Below are 17796 nucleotides of genomic sequence, written 5' to 3' on the forward strand. Positions count from 1 at the left end.
ATTGTAATGCTTATAGCTTTAAACGGCCTTTGATGGTAATATTGAACTCCGTTTTAAAGCAACATCTGATTGTGTCTGCCAACTCTTTCAGACATTATAGGATTTGGCAAGTGAATTGTTTTTGCCTGTGGAGTTTTTAATGTTGGAGGAGCAGTCAGCTTCAAAGTGTTAATATGCCGAGGGCTTCACTGAGTTCCATTGATTAAATGTGCCGCATCAAAGTCCTTGTGTTTTTGTTTTAGCCCTCCATCAATACAACTAACATAGAAATATTGTTGGTGGCCACAGACCAGGCAGAGAGAATAGTGGAACCACCAGAGAATATTCAAGAAAAAGTGGCATTTATCTTCAACAACCTCTCGCAGTCCAACATGACACAAAAGGTGAGTGTTTTGAGAAAGTTATGTGTAGTGGGATTACCCTTTTCCTTGCAGTGATGCTCTCCTTTTAATCTTGGCATTTGAAACCGGCCTGTCTAAATTACTCAGCAGTTCCACACACGATGTGCTGACTTCAAGTTGACTACCAGTTATTTGCTTTAGTTCTTTGTGGAGCAGAGTGAATAATGTAGTTTTCAAAAAATCCTATGGGAATTCCACAAACATCTATTTAAGGAATGAGGAATTAGTACTATGCAGAGAAGTTGAAGCTAGTAGTATAGTTGCATTTAAGGGAAAACAAGACAAATGCTATAAAGGGAAGGGAATGCAGGATAGCAGTAGATTTAGCTGAGGCAAGTTGGGAGGAGCATGAACATCAGAATGTATTGGCTAACTGTTTCTGTGTAATATATTTTATGTAATCCAATGTAGTTCAATAACCACAGGAGTCCCATATATATCAGCCAACATCTATGCAATGTTTGCTGGAGTGCAGCCATCACTCAGCTCAGTAACAGTCCTTACGTTGCTTCTGTTCAAGGCATCGTTAAAAATCACAGGCATTGATGTTATGATAGCTATGTATTTGTTAAATTTATTCATGGAATGTGGGCATGACTGGCCAGGCCTGTATTTATTGCCCGTCCCTAATTGCCCAGAGGGCAGCTCAGTGTCTACCACACTGCTGTGGGTCTGGAGTCACATGTAGGCCTGATCAGGTAGGGGCAGCAGTTTCCTTCCCTAAAGGACACCTGAAAACCAAATGGGGTTTCTCCATCAGTGGTTTCAAGGTCACCATAACACTCCTAATTCCGGATACTCATTTGATTCATGTTCTATCATCTGCAATGGTAGGATTCAAACCTAGGTTCCCAGAACATTATAGGATCTCTGGATTAATAGTCCAGCAATAATACCACATAGGCCTTCGTCTCCCCTGCTGCTAATAAATGAACCCATGTCGGTGGTCTAGTGAATCTAGCCAAAACTGTAAGGTGGGATTAATTCGTGGAAATTGAAGACCATTTATGAGAATGACTTGTGTACTTAAATTGGGAAGTAAATGCACTGTTCAAAATGTACGAAACATTTACCATTCGTAGACGATTCACAATACATCAACGTTTTGAATTTCCCATGGTCAGAAGCCATACGACTCCGGGTTATAGTCCAACAGGTTTATTTGAAACCAGAAGCTTTCAGAGCAGTGCTCTGAAACCTTGTGATTTCATATAAACCTGTTGGACTGTAACCTGGTGTCGTGTGACTTCTAACCTGATCCACACCAGTCCGACACTGGCACCTCCACATCTTGAATCTCCCAGGCATTGAAATCTCCAGTGGATACTTTTTCTAATAGTTGTAGTTTTTGCATTCAGCAGAACATTGTCCAAAAGATGATGGTTTTGGAAGCATAGACCTTATTTTTTTCTGCCTCTTTGAGAAAAATTAATACTGAACCATCTGAGCAGAGTATATTTAATGCTCATTGCCATTGGTCCTGATTTTAATGGAGTAGCCTTCTCTTTTGTGTTCCTAATGTCTCCATTCAGTTTAATCCCAGTAAATTGCAGTCTTAACTATTTTCAATTTAGTTTTGTCTGTTTTCGTTCCACACTACCAAAGTTTGAGAAGGGCATAATAAACAGTTTTGTGGAGCGTTGATGCATATGAACAGCCTACTGTGCATTCCAGTGACAAATGACAGGATGTGAAAGACCTCATGGTACCAGAGAATCTGACAGGGTGCTACGCAAGTTCTTTGTATTTGCTTGAGGTAACCGTAATAATACTATATCACATTGTGCTTGATATGTTTTGAGACATTGTGATTAGTCACTGAATTCACAAAAGTAACCTGTCGTGCAAGCAAGCATTTTAAAATAGACAATCATTCCTGTTAGGTTTGGAGAATAATTAGTCAGTTGTGATCTCTCTTTTTTGGAGAGCTTTCAATCACTTCTGGAATTAGTTTCCTGCAGTAAACCTTTAATTGAATGCTGCCCAAACATTAAAGTCCATTTTTCTCATGTACATACCCACAATCAAGAATGTGGAGTTTCTCAAAGCCTAAGGGATTCATCCTTAAAGGGTTACTTTTAATCATCTAACGATGTTCATGGCTGTTTAACAGCTGGGTGCTTTAGTGTGACCACCACTCATGAACTGTTTGAACAGATTGGGGTGGGGAAAACTTGGTTACTATCTGTTTGGATATGTGCCTTGATGAAGCAGTACTCTTCAATACTTGAGACAAAGCAATTCCGATAAAGCAATGAATAATTTTCCTTCGTGTTTTGCTGTTGTGTAAGCTGTAGTTTCCTTGCACTGGGTTAATTTTTAATACTAAACTAATTGAGTTGTTTGATACCTAACTTGGCATATACCATTTCACTAATTACAACTCTTCTATTCATTGTGACTGATCTGAATGGCGTGTTTTTCCTCTTGATGTTATAGGTGGAAGAGTTAAAAGAGACTGTAAAAGATGAGTTTATGCCCTGGGTATCCCAGTATTTGGTCATGAAGAGAGTTAGCATTGAACCTAATTTTCACAGTCTGTACTCCAACTTTATGGACACGTTGAAGAATTCAGAGTTTAACAAAATGGTACTAACGGAGACTTACAGAAATATCAAGGTAAGAGTGAGTGTGTGTGACATATCAGACACATGAGCAAGGAATTTCCTGGTGAAACTGTTAAGGAAAATAGCCTTTTAATGTGTGCCTGTTGATATCAGCTTTCCTGTTTTGTTTCTTCATCCACCACTACCTCCAACAATTTTCCCTGCTCTATTCCTGAGGGCATGCATCCATGCCCGGTTATAGTTCCACAACTTTCTTTAATTAGCTAAATTTGTGAACTTAAGGCAGCGAATGCTTGCGGCTAAATTGCCACAGTTGACACAGCTGCAAAGTTCAATAATGGCATCCACTCAGAACACTTTCTGATCAAGTTCACTGGGCAGATATTAAAAGCGGGAGGTTCTTCTTTCTGTTTCCCAGCTGTACTCAGAAACATGAACCAATACAATTCAGTAAGCTCCTACTTCCACTTTTACAATTTTCTTTTGGAAAATCTGAAACACTTCACTTATTAAAACCATCTTTCTTCAATGCCAAAAGAATCTAACCATTGTGGTACAGATCGTTGAATACACCAGTACTTGAACCCAGATTGTTTGTGTTTTTTTATTTTGTTCATAGGATGTGGACATTATTGGCTTGTCTAATATTTGCAACATAGGAACAGGAGACGACCATTTTACCCCACCATTCAGTATGATAATTGTGGTTGAAAATTCATCCCATCCTATCCCTATAACCCTGTACACCATTGATAATTGGGATAATCATTTATTTCCCTAATTATCCTTGAAGGTGGTGACAAGCTGTCAAGTTTCTCAAATAACTGATTCCTCAACTGAGAGTCTCAGCATGTTGAAAGTCAGCAAGGATAACTTTTATTTTCTAGGGAGCAGTTTTTATTTATTTTGCCTTCCCATGCCACGGTAGTTGAGCTGAATTTATTGGTATTGACTGACTGTGTTATCATACAACTGGCTGGTTGAGGCAGGAAACATTTCTGTAGGATTCAATGATACATGCATGCGGTGAATTTTACTCTATCATGAATAGAACTTTGAGAATTATAATTTGAACATGAATGCATGACAGAATTAATCAGATGGACTTTATCTGACTTGTCCTTCAATGAGTCTTAGTGCTAACTCTTGACTATGCTGAATATACAGTGGTTTATTCATGAGCCGAATATTAGATGAGTTTTTGTAGAGAAAGAAAGAGAAGGCGGTAAGGAATTGCAAAGTTGCTGTTCACGATAATAGTGAATTAATATTGGGTGAGCTGTTAAACCTGAGGTCTTGTATGTGAAACTAAATATGAGGTCAGCATGCTGTGTGGTGTTTGTTGTACTGTAGCTGAGACCTGATGTCCAGCAGCCCTAGTTTTCTGGAAGCTATTTGATAAGTTAGTGCTAAATGACCTTTTCTAATGAAAGCCATATTCTTCATTTTAACTAAACACTAAATATTGGCATTAGACTGCCCCCTCACCTATTCCTTTTGGCCCCTTTTTTAGGTGTTGTTGACCTCTGACAAGGCTGCAGCAAACTTTTCAGATCGATCGCTGTTGAAGAATCTGGGCCATTGGTTAGGCATGATAACCTTGGCCAAAAATAAGCCCATCTTACACATTGTAAGTGATTCTCTTTCATGAATTTGTAGTAATGCTTGAATCCAACTTCTTATTTTCGTTTTGAGCAGCTTTAATTACAGATGAATAATTCACTATTTAAGATGACTTCATTATTTTTGCAAACTCAAAAGTATTTAAATTATGATATGCAGGATCTGGATGTGAAGTCGTTGCTGCTGGAGGCTTACGTGAAAGGTCAGCAGGAGATGCTCTACGTTGTCCCTTTCGTTGCGAAAGTTTTAGAATCCAGCGTCAGAAGTATGGTAAGTTCAGATCACCTGATTCCCACCCCACTACTTTTCAGCTGAACAAGGACTAATTCCACTCAGACCTAAGAAGAAACTTGCCCATGAATGCTTTGATAATTTATGGTCCAAATTTTCCAGTAACAAGAATGATGTGAATTGGACAATATCTGAGATGAGCAGTCTTAAGCTAGCTTCTTATGAATTTGGTAATGCACTGATATAATTATGGCTTCTTGTGACAATCCAGTCTCTCTCTCTCTTCAGTGCTTATAGAATCTTGTCTTGGAACAGATTATACCACTGATATTTGATAGTTGTTAACAGGTTAATAAATTCTGACCAGGATCATGTCTGTTTATTCTGTTAACTACACTTCTGATCTTGCACCCAGACTGCCTGTGACGGCATAGTCATTTGATGATTTGCACTATAATTCAGCCCATCTGAGAGAGTCACTGGCAGGTTGTACAATTGCTACATTCATGTTGTGTTTAATTAACAACGTGCCGAAGGATGTTGAGAAATAGCCTGGAGTTCCATGAATACGGCTCTGGCCCTGTAGATGCTATTCATAATCTAATTGTTGAGTCAGCAAATCCATGTGATTTCACTTAAATTAAAGTTCCCAAACACAATCCAAGTATCAAGCCCAGAAGGAATGGTAACTGCTGACATCAATTGTATCTCTTTAGAATCCAGTGTTATTTAAAAATATAAACTAGTGAGTGCCTTTGTAGTTTTGAGTGTGACAGTGCAATCCTCAAGATTGGAAGTATTTTTAAAATAAAAGAGGCAATTGGTGCCTAATTTAAAGAATAGATGCATGTCCAACTGTCAAAGAAAGCTAAAAGCTGAGGAGATTGGCAAGCCTGGTATTTATTGCCTATGCCACATCCACAGGCATTTTTTTAAAGCCAAACGCATGTAATATAACATTAACAATATATACTTCAAAATACCAAATCAAGATTGTTGCTCAGCATTTGTGTGGCATGAATTAGTCATTCCAAACCAGAATACTGTCTAGATTTTGCTGCGTATGGGCATAAAAGGAAAGTGCCAAAGTATGTTTTGAGGTTGTAATTGTATTAACTTGAAATTGGTGCCCCCTTACTCAGATAATCGATTGAATATACTGTGGCATTTCAATTGGTCATTTAAAAGTAATAATGATTGAAGCCATGTTCAGTTGGCACACCAACTCCTTAGTAGTGATTTTAGAAGAACGAAGGGGGAAGCTTGTAGGAATCTATAAAATTCAGACAGCGTAAACACAGGATGGATCTTCCCGATGACGGGCTATGTTCTAAGCGTTCAAGGTAGGCCATTTAAGACTTGGATCAGAAGTTTCTTCAACCAAAGTGGTGGAATTGTGGAATTTTCTGCGGAGTTGTCTTCTCCAGTGAGTTGATTGATTAATTGTCAACCACCATTCATGACTGGATATAACAGGACTGTAGCACTTAGTTTTGATCTGTTGATTATGGAACACTTCACTGAACTATGGTTGATCCTTAATGGCAGTGTAGGAGTATATACCAGGCCATAAATTTACACATTCCATTTGAGCACAATGCTGTAGAGCCCTCTTGTGCAGTAGTTTGTCCCCAGCCCTGGACCTGGAGGCCCAAGCTCAAGTCCCATTTGCTCCAGAGATGTGTGGTAACATCTCTGAACAGGTTGATCAGAAGAAAATAGGTCTCACTGAGTTTTTAGAACTATTCAAAGTCTATGCCATCTAGCACGATATCACAATACAGTGAGGTCTCTGCAAGGACTTTGTGATCACTCTTGCTCATTATTTTCATGGACAAAGTGCAGTGGAAACAGCAGTCTGATTAACTGTAGTTTTATTGAATGTGGGAGCAGGCTTGAGGGGCTGAATGACCTACTCCCACTCTTGACTTGTGTGTTCTGTAGGACTTCAAAGGTATGTGGGAAATGATGAGTGCGTTCTGCATTTTGGAAGGGCCTCCAGGTTCAGATCTGTGGCAGGCAGCTTCATTTCAACTAGATTTTAAATGAGTTGGATCAGCGCAACTATCCTTTTCTGGTTCAGTAACCCTGTTTTAAAACCTTTCGTCAGACTGCTTTCACTTGACCTTTCGGGTTTACAGAAACCAAGCTCCTTGCTTTCATCTTCAAATCTAATCAACAAGCTATCGACATTAAATAATGTTTCTTTCTACGTCATTGTACTTGTTGTTCCTGTGGGGACAAATCCCAATCAAACCAGTGGACATAATTGCAGCTTGGCAAGACCTGCAACTTAAGACTTCCAAGCATATGTAAGGGTGCTGCTGAGGTTTAATGAGCTTAAAACTGTGCAATTTGCCAGCATGTGCCAGTTGATAGATGTCTTGTTTATCAAGTCAGGCCCACCTAGCCTAGTGGTTGCAGACTTGTGCTATTCCGTAAATTAAGTCCAAATTGAGATTAAATGAGGGGAAAGGAGGATCTTTTCTGGAGCATTAATTGTGCACTCAGCTGTAATTATACTGCACGAACTGAGAGATACCTTTTATGCTGACACCGTATGACATTGCTTTACACTTCACGGTGGTACTACTTTTTGCAGCTGTGAAACTTCAACTTGAATGATGTGTAAAAGAATGTTACTGCAGGTTGGGGAACAAACTTTTTTTGCGAAAGATAAGCTAAAGTTGAGGTTTGAGTTACCGTCAGGACTTTTGATGTATTGGAAGAAAATTCAGACTGCTTTTTCCTTTTTAAAAAGAACTCAGTCCATCTGGAAGCATTCATGGGTTGAGTATGTTGCACTTTCCTTGGAGTATGCCACTCTCTCTTCCCAGCTGCAATTTGTATTTTACATCTCTCTCTGTTCTTTATGCCAATGAAGATGAGTTTGAGCAAGGAAGACAGATCTGTGTTTATTTGGTGCTTTCCACAACCACTGGACCTCTGATTTTGAACCTTAGTTTCAAGGGGATCTGTACAATTTCATAACCTTACTTGCTGAGGCACCCAATTTGGCATATTGTCTAAACTATAGCTTTAAAAAGATGGTTTGTTGGTTACTAAGTGTCTGCTTACAGTTGCTTTTCTGTCTGCAGTGTAAATGAAGTCATACTGCTGCTTTGTGCAGGATATACACTCATTGGTTGATTTATGTGCAATCTCTATTCATACACCTGTCATGGAGGATTGATTGTTGAAGTTATGTCCCTTTTATATAGTGCAATATGGTTAATCTTTAGTGATGGGCACCAAATTTGGACTTCTAACAAAATTAAAATATTATTTTAATATTAGACATGAAATCATGATCCTGCCCTTTAGGAAAAAGATGGTGACACCATGTAGCTGGAGAAGAGTAATTAGTAACAGTGAGTAAATACATTTTACGGTCTCCTTAGCTGACACCAAAATTGTGTCAGCAGTTTGTGCAAAATTGATATCATTCTTGAAATGTGCAAAATTGAAGTCAGTGGAGTAGGCAAAGAGGGGTATTGAGGTCATTTTCCTGTGACAATTGTTTGATAACAGTGCTGTGAGAAATTGGTGGGGGTTAGGTATTTGATACAGAAGACCTTCAGGGAAGGGGTTGGTGGAGGAATGATGGAGTACAATCAATTTTTCTCAATTTTTGTTATAATCAAAAAAATTAGTTGTGTTTGTCAGTATTCTAATGCACTGTACACATTTCCTTACTTCTGTGAACTGTTCCTGCAGGTTTTTAGGCCCCCAAATCCTTGGACGATGGCGATCATGAATGTACTAGCAGAGTTGCATCAAGAGCATGACTTGAAGGTAAGGCTGTTCTGATTTGGCCTAATTCATAAAACAAATTGTTACCAAGGGACTTCATTGTGGTTTTACTAGTAGAAGGCTCATGCAGACTTGCTAGGTTATTGTTGAGACACCCCTGAATATTACAGAGCAACCTTCATTGATTGGGATTAACTTTGTGCAAAATGTAAATGTTTTAATATCATTATGCAGACCAGTCCTAGAAGTGGACTTGAAATTTCCCACAGAAACCTGGCGAAGATTTGGGTGAAATTAATAGAAGCCTACTTGAGCGCTGAGGCCTTCTGGCAACTGTGTGGTTTCATCAAGCTCCAATTTTCTCTTTATTTCCATCAAAATCCATGTGAGATCTATCCATTTACTAGTATGTTCATGCTGAAATTAAACATTTGTTTTAAGAACCAAGTTTTGATCAGAAAGGAGATAGCAAAATGTGTGCTACTTCAATTAATTTGTGTTCCATTTTGTTTCACCTAAGCTGTGCCAGGTTTTTATCTTATGTTTGAGCCCACTTTAACACACTGCGTAGTCACTTGGATGAAGTAGCCATCATAGACTGCTGGAGGTCGGGCAGCATCTGTGGAGAGAGAAAAACACAGTTAATGTTTCAAGTCAAGTATGGCTCCTCTTCAGAACCTCTTTAGAGTCATAGAATACATGAAGCATTAACTCTTTCTTTTTGTGCAGATGCTGCAAGATCTGCTGAGTTTGTTCAGCATCCACAGTAAATTGCCTTTGTTGGATGAAGTAACAGATGACTACAGAGAAGGAGGATTTGGAAGAAACCTGGGGAATAGGGAATTTATTTTTGTAGATTTTTGTTTGAAGTGGCTTAAATATTATTGTACTGAAGTGATGAAATTCACTTTGTAGTCAGCATCTTGTGGATTTATCAATCCAAATTCAGTGTTGTAAATTGACGAATATTGATCGTGCAGAGCAGGAAACACCATTTGCTCAGTGACCTCTGGAGATATAATTGTGATTAACCAAAGTTCTGTGGTGGGATTGTGGGAGGGAAGAATGGTTAAGTTAAGATCTGAATGCACGATCGGAGTTAATTTTCAAGAGGGGCAAAATTATAAGGCTGTAAGAAAACATAAGGATTTTAGGTAACTCTAAAAAATTTTGGGTAATTCTACCAAAGATCTCGCAAAAATACAATAATCCAGGTGGGCTGCCTTCTGGCTATATTTTTCTAGCAATAGAAGCTAATGGTTTTGTTTTTGACAATTATATACATGAAAAAAGTGTTAGAATAAAACACACTCTGCTGTTACCTAATAACATTACCAGGTATAAAAACAGAAATTGCTGGAAAGTGTCAGATCTGACAGCATCTGTGCAGGGAAAGCAGAGTTAATATTTCAGGTCTAGTGATCCTTTTTCAGAACTGATAGTAGCTGAGAAAAGTTTGGTATATATGCTGAAGATGGAATCAGGGAAGGAGGAAGGACTAAGCAAGAGATAGAGATGGAGCCCAGAGAGATAAAGACAAAAACAGTTGAGCAGACAAGTGATGGGTAAAGGTCAGCCTGGGGGTTCGGCCGCTGCTACTTTCTGACAATGGGTTGGTCTTTGTGTTTTTTTAAAAATAATAACTAGGTAACTAAACGCCTGTTTTGAATCCAGAAGGATGTCCAGTCTTTCAAATGCCATTTCACTGGGATTGGCTTTAATGATACCAATTAAACAAGAATAGCATCCACCAAATTTTGTCTTTGTCAAGGCAAATTTCTTTCGGTTAATTGATGACTTACCCTGGGTGTTAAGTGGTCCTGTACATTTCATGGTCTACATCTGTTTGTTTTCTGACCAAACGCAGGTGGGAATTTCCCTAATGATGACTGAATGCCCTTGCTACGATTATATTGAATATTGTTTCTTACAATCAAAGAATTGAGGGTGTGGCTGAAATGAGGCCTTGTATACATTAAAATGGGTTTTAAGAGACTGAAAGACTTCAATGATGTGATATGGCAGCATGAACATAACGGTCTATCTTTTCAGTAGCAGGAAAACATTCTTTCAACCTTTTGAGAAATGAAGTATTGCTGTCGCCCCATTGCAAGAGTTGGTGACCAATCTTTTTAGTGTTCCTGGGCCACAGCTGAAGTTGTTGTATTTGTTATTGAACCTGTGCGTGGTCTCTCTCTCACTAAAGTGTTGGTTTAAGGACCGCTTCACTGACAAGTGCTTAGCATTTGTAACCCAGCTCTGTTCTGTGATCACAAAGTGTGGAGCTGGATGAACCTCTGTTCTGTGATCAGTTACCTTGTGATTATTTCTACCCCTCCCTGCTCCACTTTTGGTTCTTCCAAGCAGCGTTATGACAGGATTTGAAATATTGGTGTTGCAATAAAAATATTGGAAAAGCATGGGTGCTGACACCATCTGAAAAGAGTGGGAACAAATACAGGTTTATATTTTGGGTAGGCACCCCTTGTTCATGCCGGTGAATTTCTGGTGTGTGGTCTGTGTCTGAAGAGTTTGCTGTCTTTCTTTCAGATGCTAAGAACAGCAGTGCACTTTGTTTCAAAATTTCAATTCCTGTCTCTTGGGGTAGGCATTGGAAACGTTTATGAACTAAAAGGCAGGTGAGAATTCAGAAATGGATCGCTCTCCCTGAGAGCGCTTTCCACTTCACGCATTGGCAGTATGAGCCAGGGATGATTAGCTCAGCACAGCTCAGTGTCAAAAATACAAGCAGTATTTCAAATTGCAACACCCCTTGGGTGAACAAAGATGCTACAGTTGATGTAAATGTATTTCAGGTGGTGATATTTTCAAGAAGTTTGGATTATCTTTGTGCAGGACTGATGCTTATTTATTTTAAATCATTTTTCAATGGGTCCTATTTCTGCTTGCACTGGTTTGGAAGCTGGAACTATTCATTAATTTTGTTTTCCAAAACTAATATTTATTTCAGTTAAACCTGAAGTTTGAAATTGAGGTCTTGTGTAAAAATCTTGCTTTGGACATCAACGACTTGAAGCCTGGAACTTTACTAAAGGACAAAGAAAAATTGACAAATCTAGAGGAACAGCTTTCTGCTCCAAAAAGAGAATCCAAAATACCAGAGGAGCTGCCTGTAATTGTGACCACCGGTAAAGTGCTTTCATTTCTGTTCATTGTTATTTTGCTGGAAAGTGCGGGGGGCGAAATCTGTGGTATGCTGTCACTTAATTACCAATCGATTTGCCTGGGGGACTGATTAATTAAAAGTGGTTGTTAACCTGTTTTAATTTCATTGCTTGCACGATGATACAGTTCGTGCTGTTTGATGTAGGACGTAGGGTGGGTCAGGTTTCACGAATGCGGCGTGCACTAGGACCCGGCGTGGAGTGGTTTCTTTCCCCAGCATTGCCGGTAGGCCCAATTGAAGCCTTGGTCTTTCGCTGACAAAGGAAGCGAAGTGACTCTACAGCAGCTGGGAGGGGAAATGTACTTCCAGTGGAGGAGTCAGTCTTCTGAAGGTTCAAAAATGCAAGTTATAATACTCTAACAGCTGTGGCCATTGTGCGGTCTTTTTGGGGTGTACAGCTATTTTGATGTAATTGCTATATAATTCTAGAATTCATGATGTGCTGTACCAGACGCTACCGCCTCAGTCCTGGCAGTAATGTAAGATGTAGAACGGAGGACACTGGAATTAAACATCCTAGGGTTTGGTATGCCTGCATTTTTGTGTTAATACTTTGCCATTTATTTTATTTTCAACTAGCAGATAAGTGATTTTTCAGAAGTTTTCTGGAGCATAGATGAGCTGTTTGCTTGGATTTATATCCTGTATTAAGTTAATGCAGCTAAACCGAATGCTTCATCTGTGTAATACTAAGGGAGAGAAGCTGTTTTGTCCTTCCGATCGGGCTTGTTTAGATACTACTATCCTTAACTCCTGTTTCCACCTCTTGCCCCCCCAAAAAAATTGGTCAGGCCTGACCATTGAAGGCATTTTTTGTAATTTAACATCCACTTGCAATCTTTTCACTGTCGATTGGTCGAGGCCCTGATGCACCAGAAACCTGCCGAGTGTTTTTTCAGTGCTCCTGCAGATTAAATTAGGGGAGAATGGGGTGGTGGTCAACTTAAAGGCTTCATATGCTGTTATATTTGTATCCACTTTCTGTTGCATGTTTTAGTTAATTTTTACTATTTGCCTTTGATTTTTAAGATGGTGGCAGCCAAGTAATCTTTGATTCTGAGAGTCATGATTTTGTTCAGCCTTTTCCATCGTACTGCAAGGGTTTCCAGCTATTGCATGTTGATTCAGTTCCTTTGATGTTAATGGCATGACATGTCAAGTCGGCCTTTGTGCCCCTTCACTGTAGATGTAGGAAAGAGATTATAGAATGCTACACTGGGGAACTGCTGGAGCTATTTCACAACTGTGGAAGATCCTAATATCAAGTGGCTGTGAAAACTTCTGTGGCACACCAGCAATGCTGCTTTTTTTCACATTTATATAACCTGTGCTGTCTAGTGAAGATTAGATGTCAGGTGAGGACTATATCTGGCTCTGCCATACTACTTCTCACTGTCAGTTTGCCTGCTGGCACACTTTAGGCTTCCCAGTAAACAGCTACATGGGTGAGGTTCCTAATCATAGCTAGTGGCCAGCACCTGTGGAACTGTACGCTCGCAATCCTTTTAAAGGGAGGAGGCAAAGCCAGACAAGTCTTACCTTAATTTTAATTTAAATTGCAGTTTCTCCTCATTTCTTTACTTTGCAGTTGAACGTAGTTTGTGTTCTATTCTTTTTAAATTTGCTTTGTCATTATGACTTCTGGATTCAATTAAGCTGTGAGCAAAGGGACTTCTAATCTGTTATGCTGCTCAGATACTTTGCTGCAATATTGCGGCAAACTGGAGTTTTAGATTTTTCAGGAATTTGCAAACTTCACAGCATCCTTGAGTGTTTTGTCGATATAACGTGGTAATGTATGTCAGCAAATAAGAGATTCCCATTCAGTTTATTACACTAGCTGATTTTATGCTGTGCTGTCATTTGGGCTTGCCTTCCTTTTAGACAAAAGCAGGCTAACTATAATAAATCACTTACTTGGTCTCTTATTGCAAAGTAATAATACTACCAACTTATAACCAGTTTGGAAGTGATCTTTTGTTTAGGCTGTCAAGGGATTAAAAACAGGAGCGATGCATTTAATGACTTTAAAAAAATTGCTAATAAAGTACTCTCTAAAGGAAATCTTTTTTTTATCCTCAGCCATTTGCTATTGCACCAACCATTGGGCATGAATTCTGTTCGTGAAATTTTTTAACTAAATTTTAGCTGCTTGACTTTGGTTGTTATGTTCAATTTATTAATAAGTATTTTCTCATGTTGTGATTGCCACTCTTTGAAATGGGGGAGATTCGTTTCCAATTATAAGACGAATGTTTTCTTTAGAATCATATACCAGTTAACCATTTAGTACCTGTTGCACGTTGCTTTAAATAGGATAGCTGTTTTAGACTTTCCACCATTAACTTCAGGATCAGTAAACATCTGCTCTTGGATCCTCCTTCCAGCTATTCTTATTTTGTTGCATTTTTACAGTACTTTATTATGCTGCCTTCTGTTGTCCTGGACTACAAAAGCAAGTCTGTTCTGGAAGTTCTGGTCATAAATGGCTGCCTTTATCCATGGCAGCATTTGGCTATAAACGTCAATTCTTCTATTGTGTGCTCTCCATGTCCAAACAGGAAACTGCCATCATCCCAGAAATCGAGTGAACTCTCCTTACCCGTGACCCTAACCCCCAAAATCTGATGATGCCTGTCCCGCGCAAGATGCTCTCTCCCTTTGATTCAACTTTTCTGTCAAATTTGAAATAGAGGTATCTGGTGAACTAAAGGAGCAAGTATACAGTCCTGAATGGGAAAAGTGACCTGACTGTTCTGTGTGTATTTTGTTTCACAGATCAGAGAGAATTTCTCATCGCCTCCCTTGGCCCTAAACTAAGAAAATCATCTTAAATAGTTTTTCAGATTATGCCAATTTCCACTCTTGTTCAAATATTGATTTAAGGCTTAAGAAATGGAATTAATTCATGGAAATGGAGCAGTTTTAAGTGTTACTAACAAATATATATTTGAAATATCCCTTTCAATAAATTAGGTCTGTTCAGTTTCTGTGTCTCTGTCTGCCTGCCTGCCTGCCTGTCTGTCTCCCCACCCGTCTGTCTGTCTCCCCACCCTCATCCCCAGACTAAATCACAGAATTGATTTGACTGACTTTTTAGCTTTGGTTCATTGAACGTTCTTATAAACACGGAATAAATGGAAATTGGCTACTTGAGATCTACTGAATGCACTGTTCTAGTTGCAGTTCAAAATCAGCTGTTCTAATTTATGTTCTGGCTTTCTGCAAACTCATTAATTACTCCAAACATTTGTTTCAACTTCATCTTTCAGAGTAATCTGGTGATGCATTAACTCAACTGCCATATCAGAGTAATTTGTCTGAAATTAAACATACCTGTGTGCAATCATAAACTTCATTGATAGAAACATTTAATTGCGTATTTATGAAATTTTTCAAATTCTTTAGAGACGGAAGTTTGAAAAATGGATTAGTAGTTGAAAGATCGTACCTGCTATATTGCAAACGGGTAAAAAAACCTGTAAAATCTTGCAATCTACCAGCTGGGTTTATATTTGGGATCTGCCATCGATGCTATAGTGAGGAAGCAGAGAACTGAAACAGGACTTTCCTCCATAAGCTCCAGCTAATTGTTTGCTAATGAAACCAGTCAGTGTCTCTCTCAGCTTCAGGCATTGGATGCATTGGCATAATCCAACCCTGTGTGCAGTTCTTAACTTTTTGTAACTCGTAGTGCATCTTTCACACTCTGGCTGAGACCATTGTGTGATACCTTGCTCTTTAAGTTATTGTATGTAGAATTGTAAGTCAGTTTAGTTGAGACGTTTTGCATAGACTGAAAATTAAGTTGTAGTTGATTTCTTAGTTTTTTCAATCTCTAGAAAGAAACATTAATTGATCTCTTTCTTTGTTTCTAACATGTAGTTGTATACCACAGTACTTAGCTTCTCCCCAATTTAAAATGATCATTAACGAGTTTATTTTTTTTACATCCGTTTTGAAGAAATGGGCTTTACTTCCTGAAAAATGGCATCTGTAGGCGCTTGGAATTTTAAAAGTCAGTAGCAAAGAGGGGAATTAATTGTGCTTTTGCTTTCCAGCTGCACCAGTGACTCCAGCCACAACCACCACATGTACATCCACAGTCCCTCCACAACCACAGTTCAGCTACCACGACATCAATGTGTATTCATTGGCTGCCTTGGCTCCTCACATTACAGTCAACCCAAATGTAAGTAGGTTTCAGTGTAATGTGCAAACAATGGAAAAAGTGACTTTTCAGTATTTGTGACACTTTAAATATCCTAATGCCTCATGCGGATGTTTAATGGAGAATATGGGTCTGGGACCAGTGTGTCTCTAATGAACATAATGCTGGCCTTCAGTGAGTTAACACTCATCAAATTTTCTTTCTTTCTGGATATTTTAGATGTGAAGTCTATCAGCAATTTTGCAAAAGTGAAATGAATGCTAATTTTTAAGTACAGTTGAGCAAATGTCACGTCTCTCTTGAAAATCAGCACCTGAGCCTTTTGGAAAGTACTGTAAGGATGTACACTTGCCTCAAAGCTGCACTTCTCACTGAATCTCCGAACAACCTAATTTGTTTTATAATTCCTTGACTTTCTGAAGTCCAGTGTGGTGTTTTTTGCGATTTGATCCACGTGGAAAACACTATAATGGTTACTAGAGGAGTGAGAATGCCTGACTGGCCAGTTGTGCCACACGAGTATTTGTGGCATGATCAACCCCTACAATCGAAATACTTTAACCAAAATGGTCAATTTCTCTGAAGAATAATGCTAAGAAGAATGCCCAGTGTTGTATGTCTGAAGCAAACTGACAGATGTGCTGCATGACAGGCTAATGATTGTCCCAATGCCATCTGTTTTTACACAAGCTTTACAAACATTAAATTGGAGCACCACCTACATTTTTCAGTCTGCTGTTCACAGCTTTGCTGTCAGTGCTGTTTGCCAAAACTAGCTGATTCCCATTAGATAAAGTTGCAAAGTGTTTGGTAAAACCGTTGAGTATAAGGGGAATATGGATGGAGAACAAGCCCCTTCAGCCACTTGCCCCACTACCCTCCCAACATGATCTTTGGCACAGCCTCTGTATAAAGCCATGCAACTCAACTCCTAGATAACTATAGCAGGCATGAAGCCTTTGTCGTCAGGTGGTCAAGGCTTATAAACCAGTAATATTCTTAGCAATCATGGGTAATTGTACAGGACATTTGTTCAGTGCGGCTGGGCACACAATGCTACATGATTCATGTTCAGATGTGATACAGAGATCCTGAAGCAGTGTCCTATCTTAACAGACCCTTTGGGACTCGCTGGCTCCTTCGGAATGTATTTTGGGCATTGTTCAGATAATAGTTCAGCATGTTTACAATTGTATTGGACACAGCACCGATGTGTCAATTCTTCCCATCACTTCAACTTGCTCCTGAAAGTGAATACAGCATAATTCGAAGCAAGGAGGAAGGGGAAAATATTGTAATGCTGTCTGTTGAAGAGTCATTAGGTTTTTCTCAACTTCTTCCCTGTGTTCTATGTTCTAAATAATAGTCATTTCCTATATTTTTCCTGGCAAAGTACTTAACCTCTCAGTTTCCCATATTGTAGTCCATCTGTCAAGTTTTTTTTTGCCCACTCATTTAATCTGTCTGTAATCCTCTGCAGACTTTGTCATCCTCACTACTTATTTTTGTATCATCCACAAACTTGGTAATAGCGTGTTCACCTTCCTCATCCAAGTCATGAATATATGTTGTAACCAGTTGGGGCCCCAGCTATTAGTTACAATTTGCCAACCTGAAAATACTCCCTTATACCAAATCTATCTTCTATTAGTTAGCCAATCTTTTTAAGATTAAAAGAATGAAATAAATGCAGATGTTGTGCCCCTCATTCTGTGGATGTAGTTTAAGCTCCCATTTCCTGCTTCTAAATTTGAACTTTTCATTTTTATTATTTAATTCCTCATTTTCACCTTTTCGTGTTTTCAGAATGAATCCCATATTACAGAAGATTGGAAAAATACGTGGTCATACTGATATCCAACT

General features: G+C 38.9%; 1 protein-coding gene across 5 annotated transcripts in view; it reads left to right on the top strand.

The window, feature by feature from the left end:
• cnot1 (CCR4-NOT transcription complex, subunit 1) overlaps positions 1 to 17796 on the top strand; it is a 158576-nt gene that overhangs the window by 103904 nt on the left and 36876 nt on the right. For all 5 annotated transcript variants that reach the window (XM_048546239.2, XM_048546233.2, XM_048546238.2 and 2 more), the window contains 7 exons: positions 243 to 383; positions 2841 to 3020; positions 4482 to 4598; positions 4751 to 4861; positions 8540 to 8617; positions 11547 to 11724; positions 15824 to 15954. In XM_048546239.2, coding sequence (XP_048402196.1) covers positions 243 to 383; positions 2841 to 3020; positions 4482 to 4598; positions 4751 to 4861; positions 8540 to 8617; positions 11547 to 11724; positions 15824 to 15954 — 936 coding nt within the window. The remainder of the gene's footprint in view (positions 1 to 242; positions 384 to 2840; positions 3021 to 4481; positions 4599 to 4750; positions 4862 to 8539; positions 8618 to 11546; positions 11725 to 15823; positions 15955 to 17796) is intronic.

The sequence above is a fragment of the Stegostoma tigrinum genome, chromosome 16 (genome assembly GCF_030684315.1).
Source record: "Stegostoma tigrinum isolate sSteTig4 chromosome 16, sSteTig4.hap1, whole genome shotgun sequence".
Lineage (NCBI taxonomy): Eukaryota > Metazoa > Chordata > Chondrichthyes > Orectolobiformes > Stegostomatidae > Stegostoma > Stegostoma tigrinum.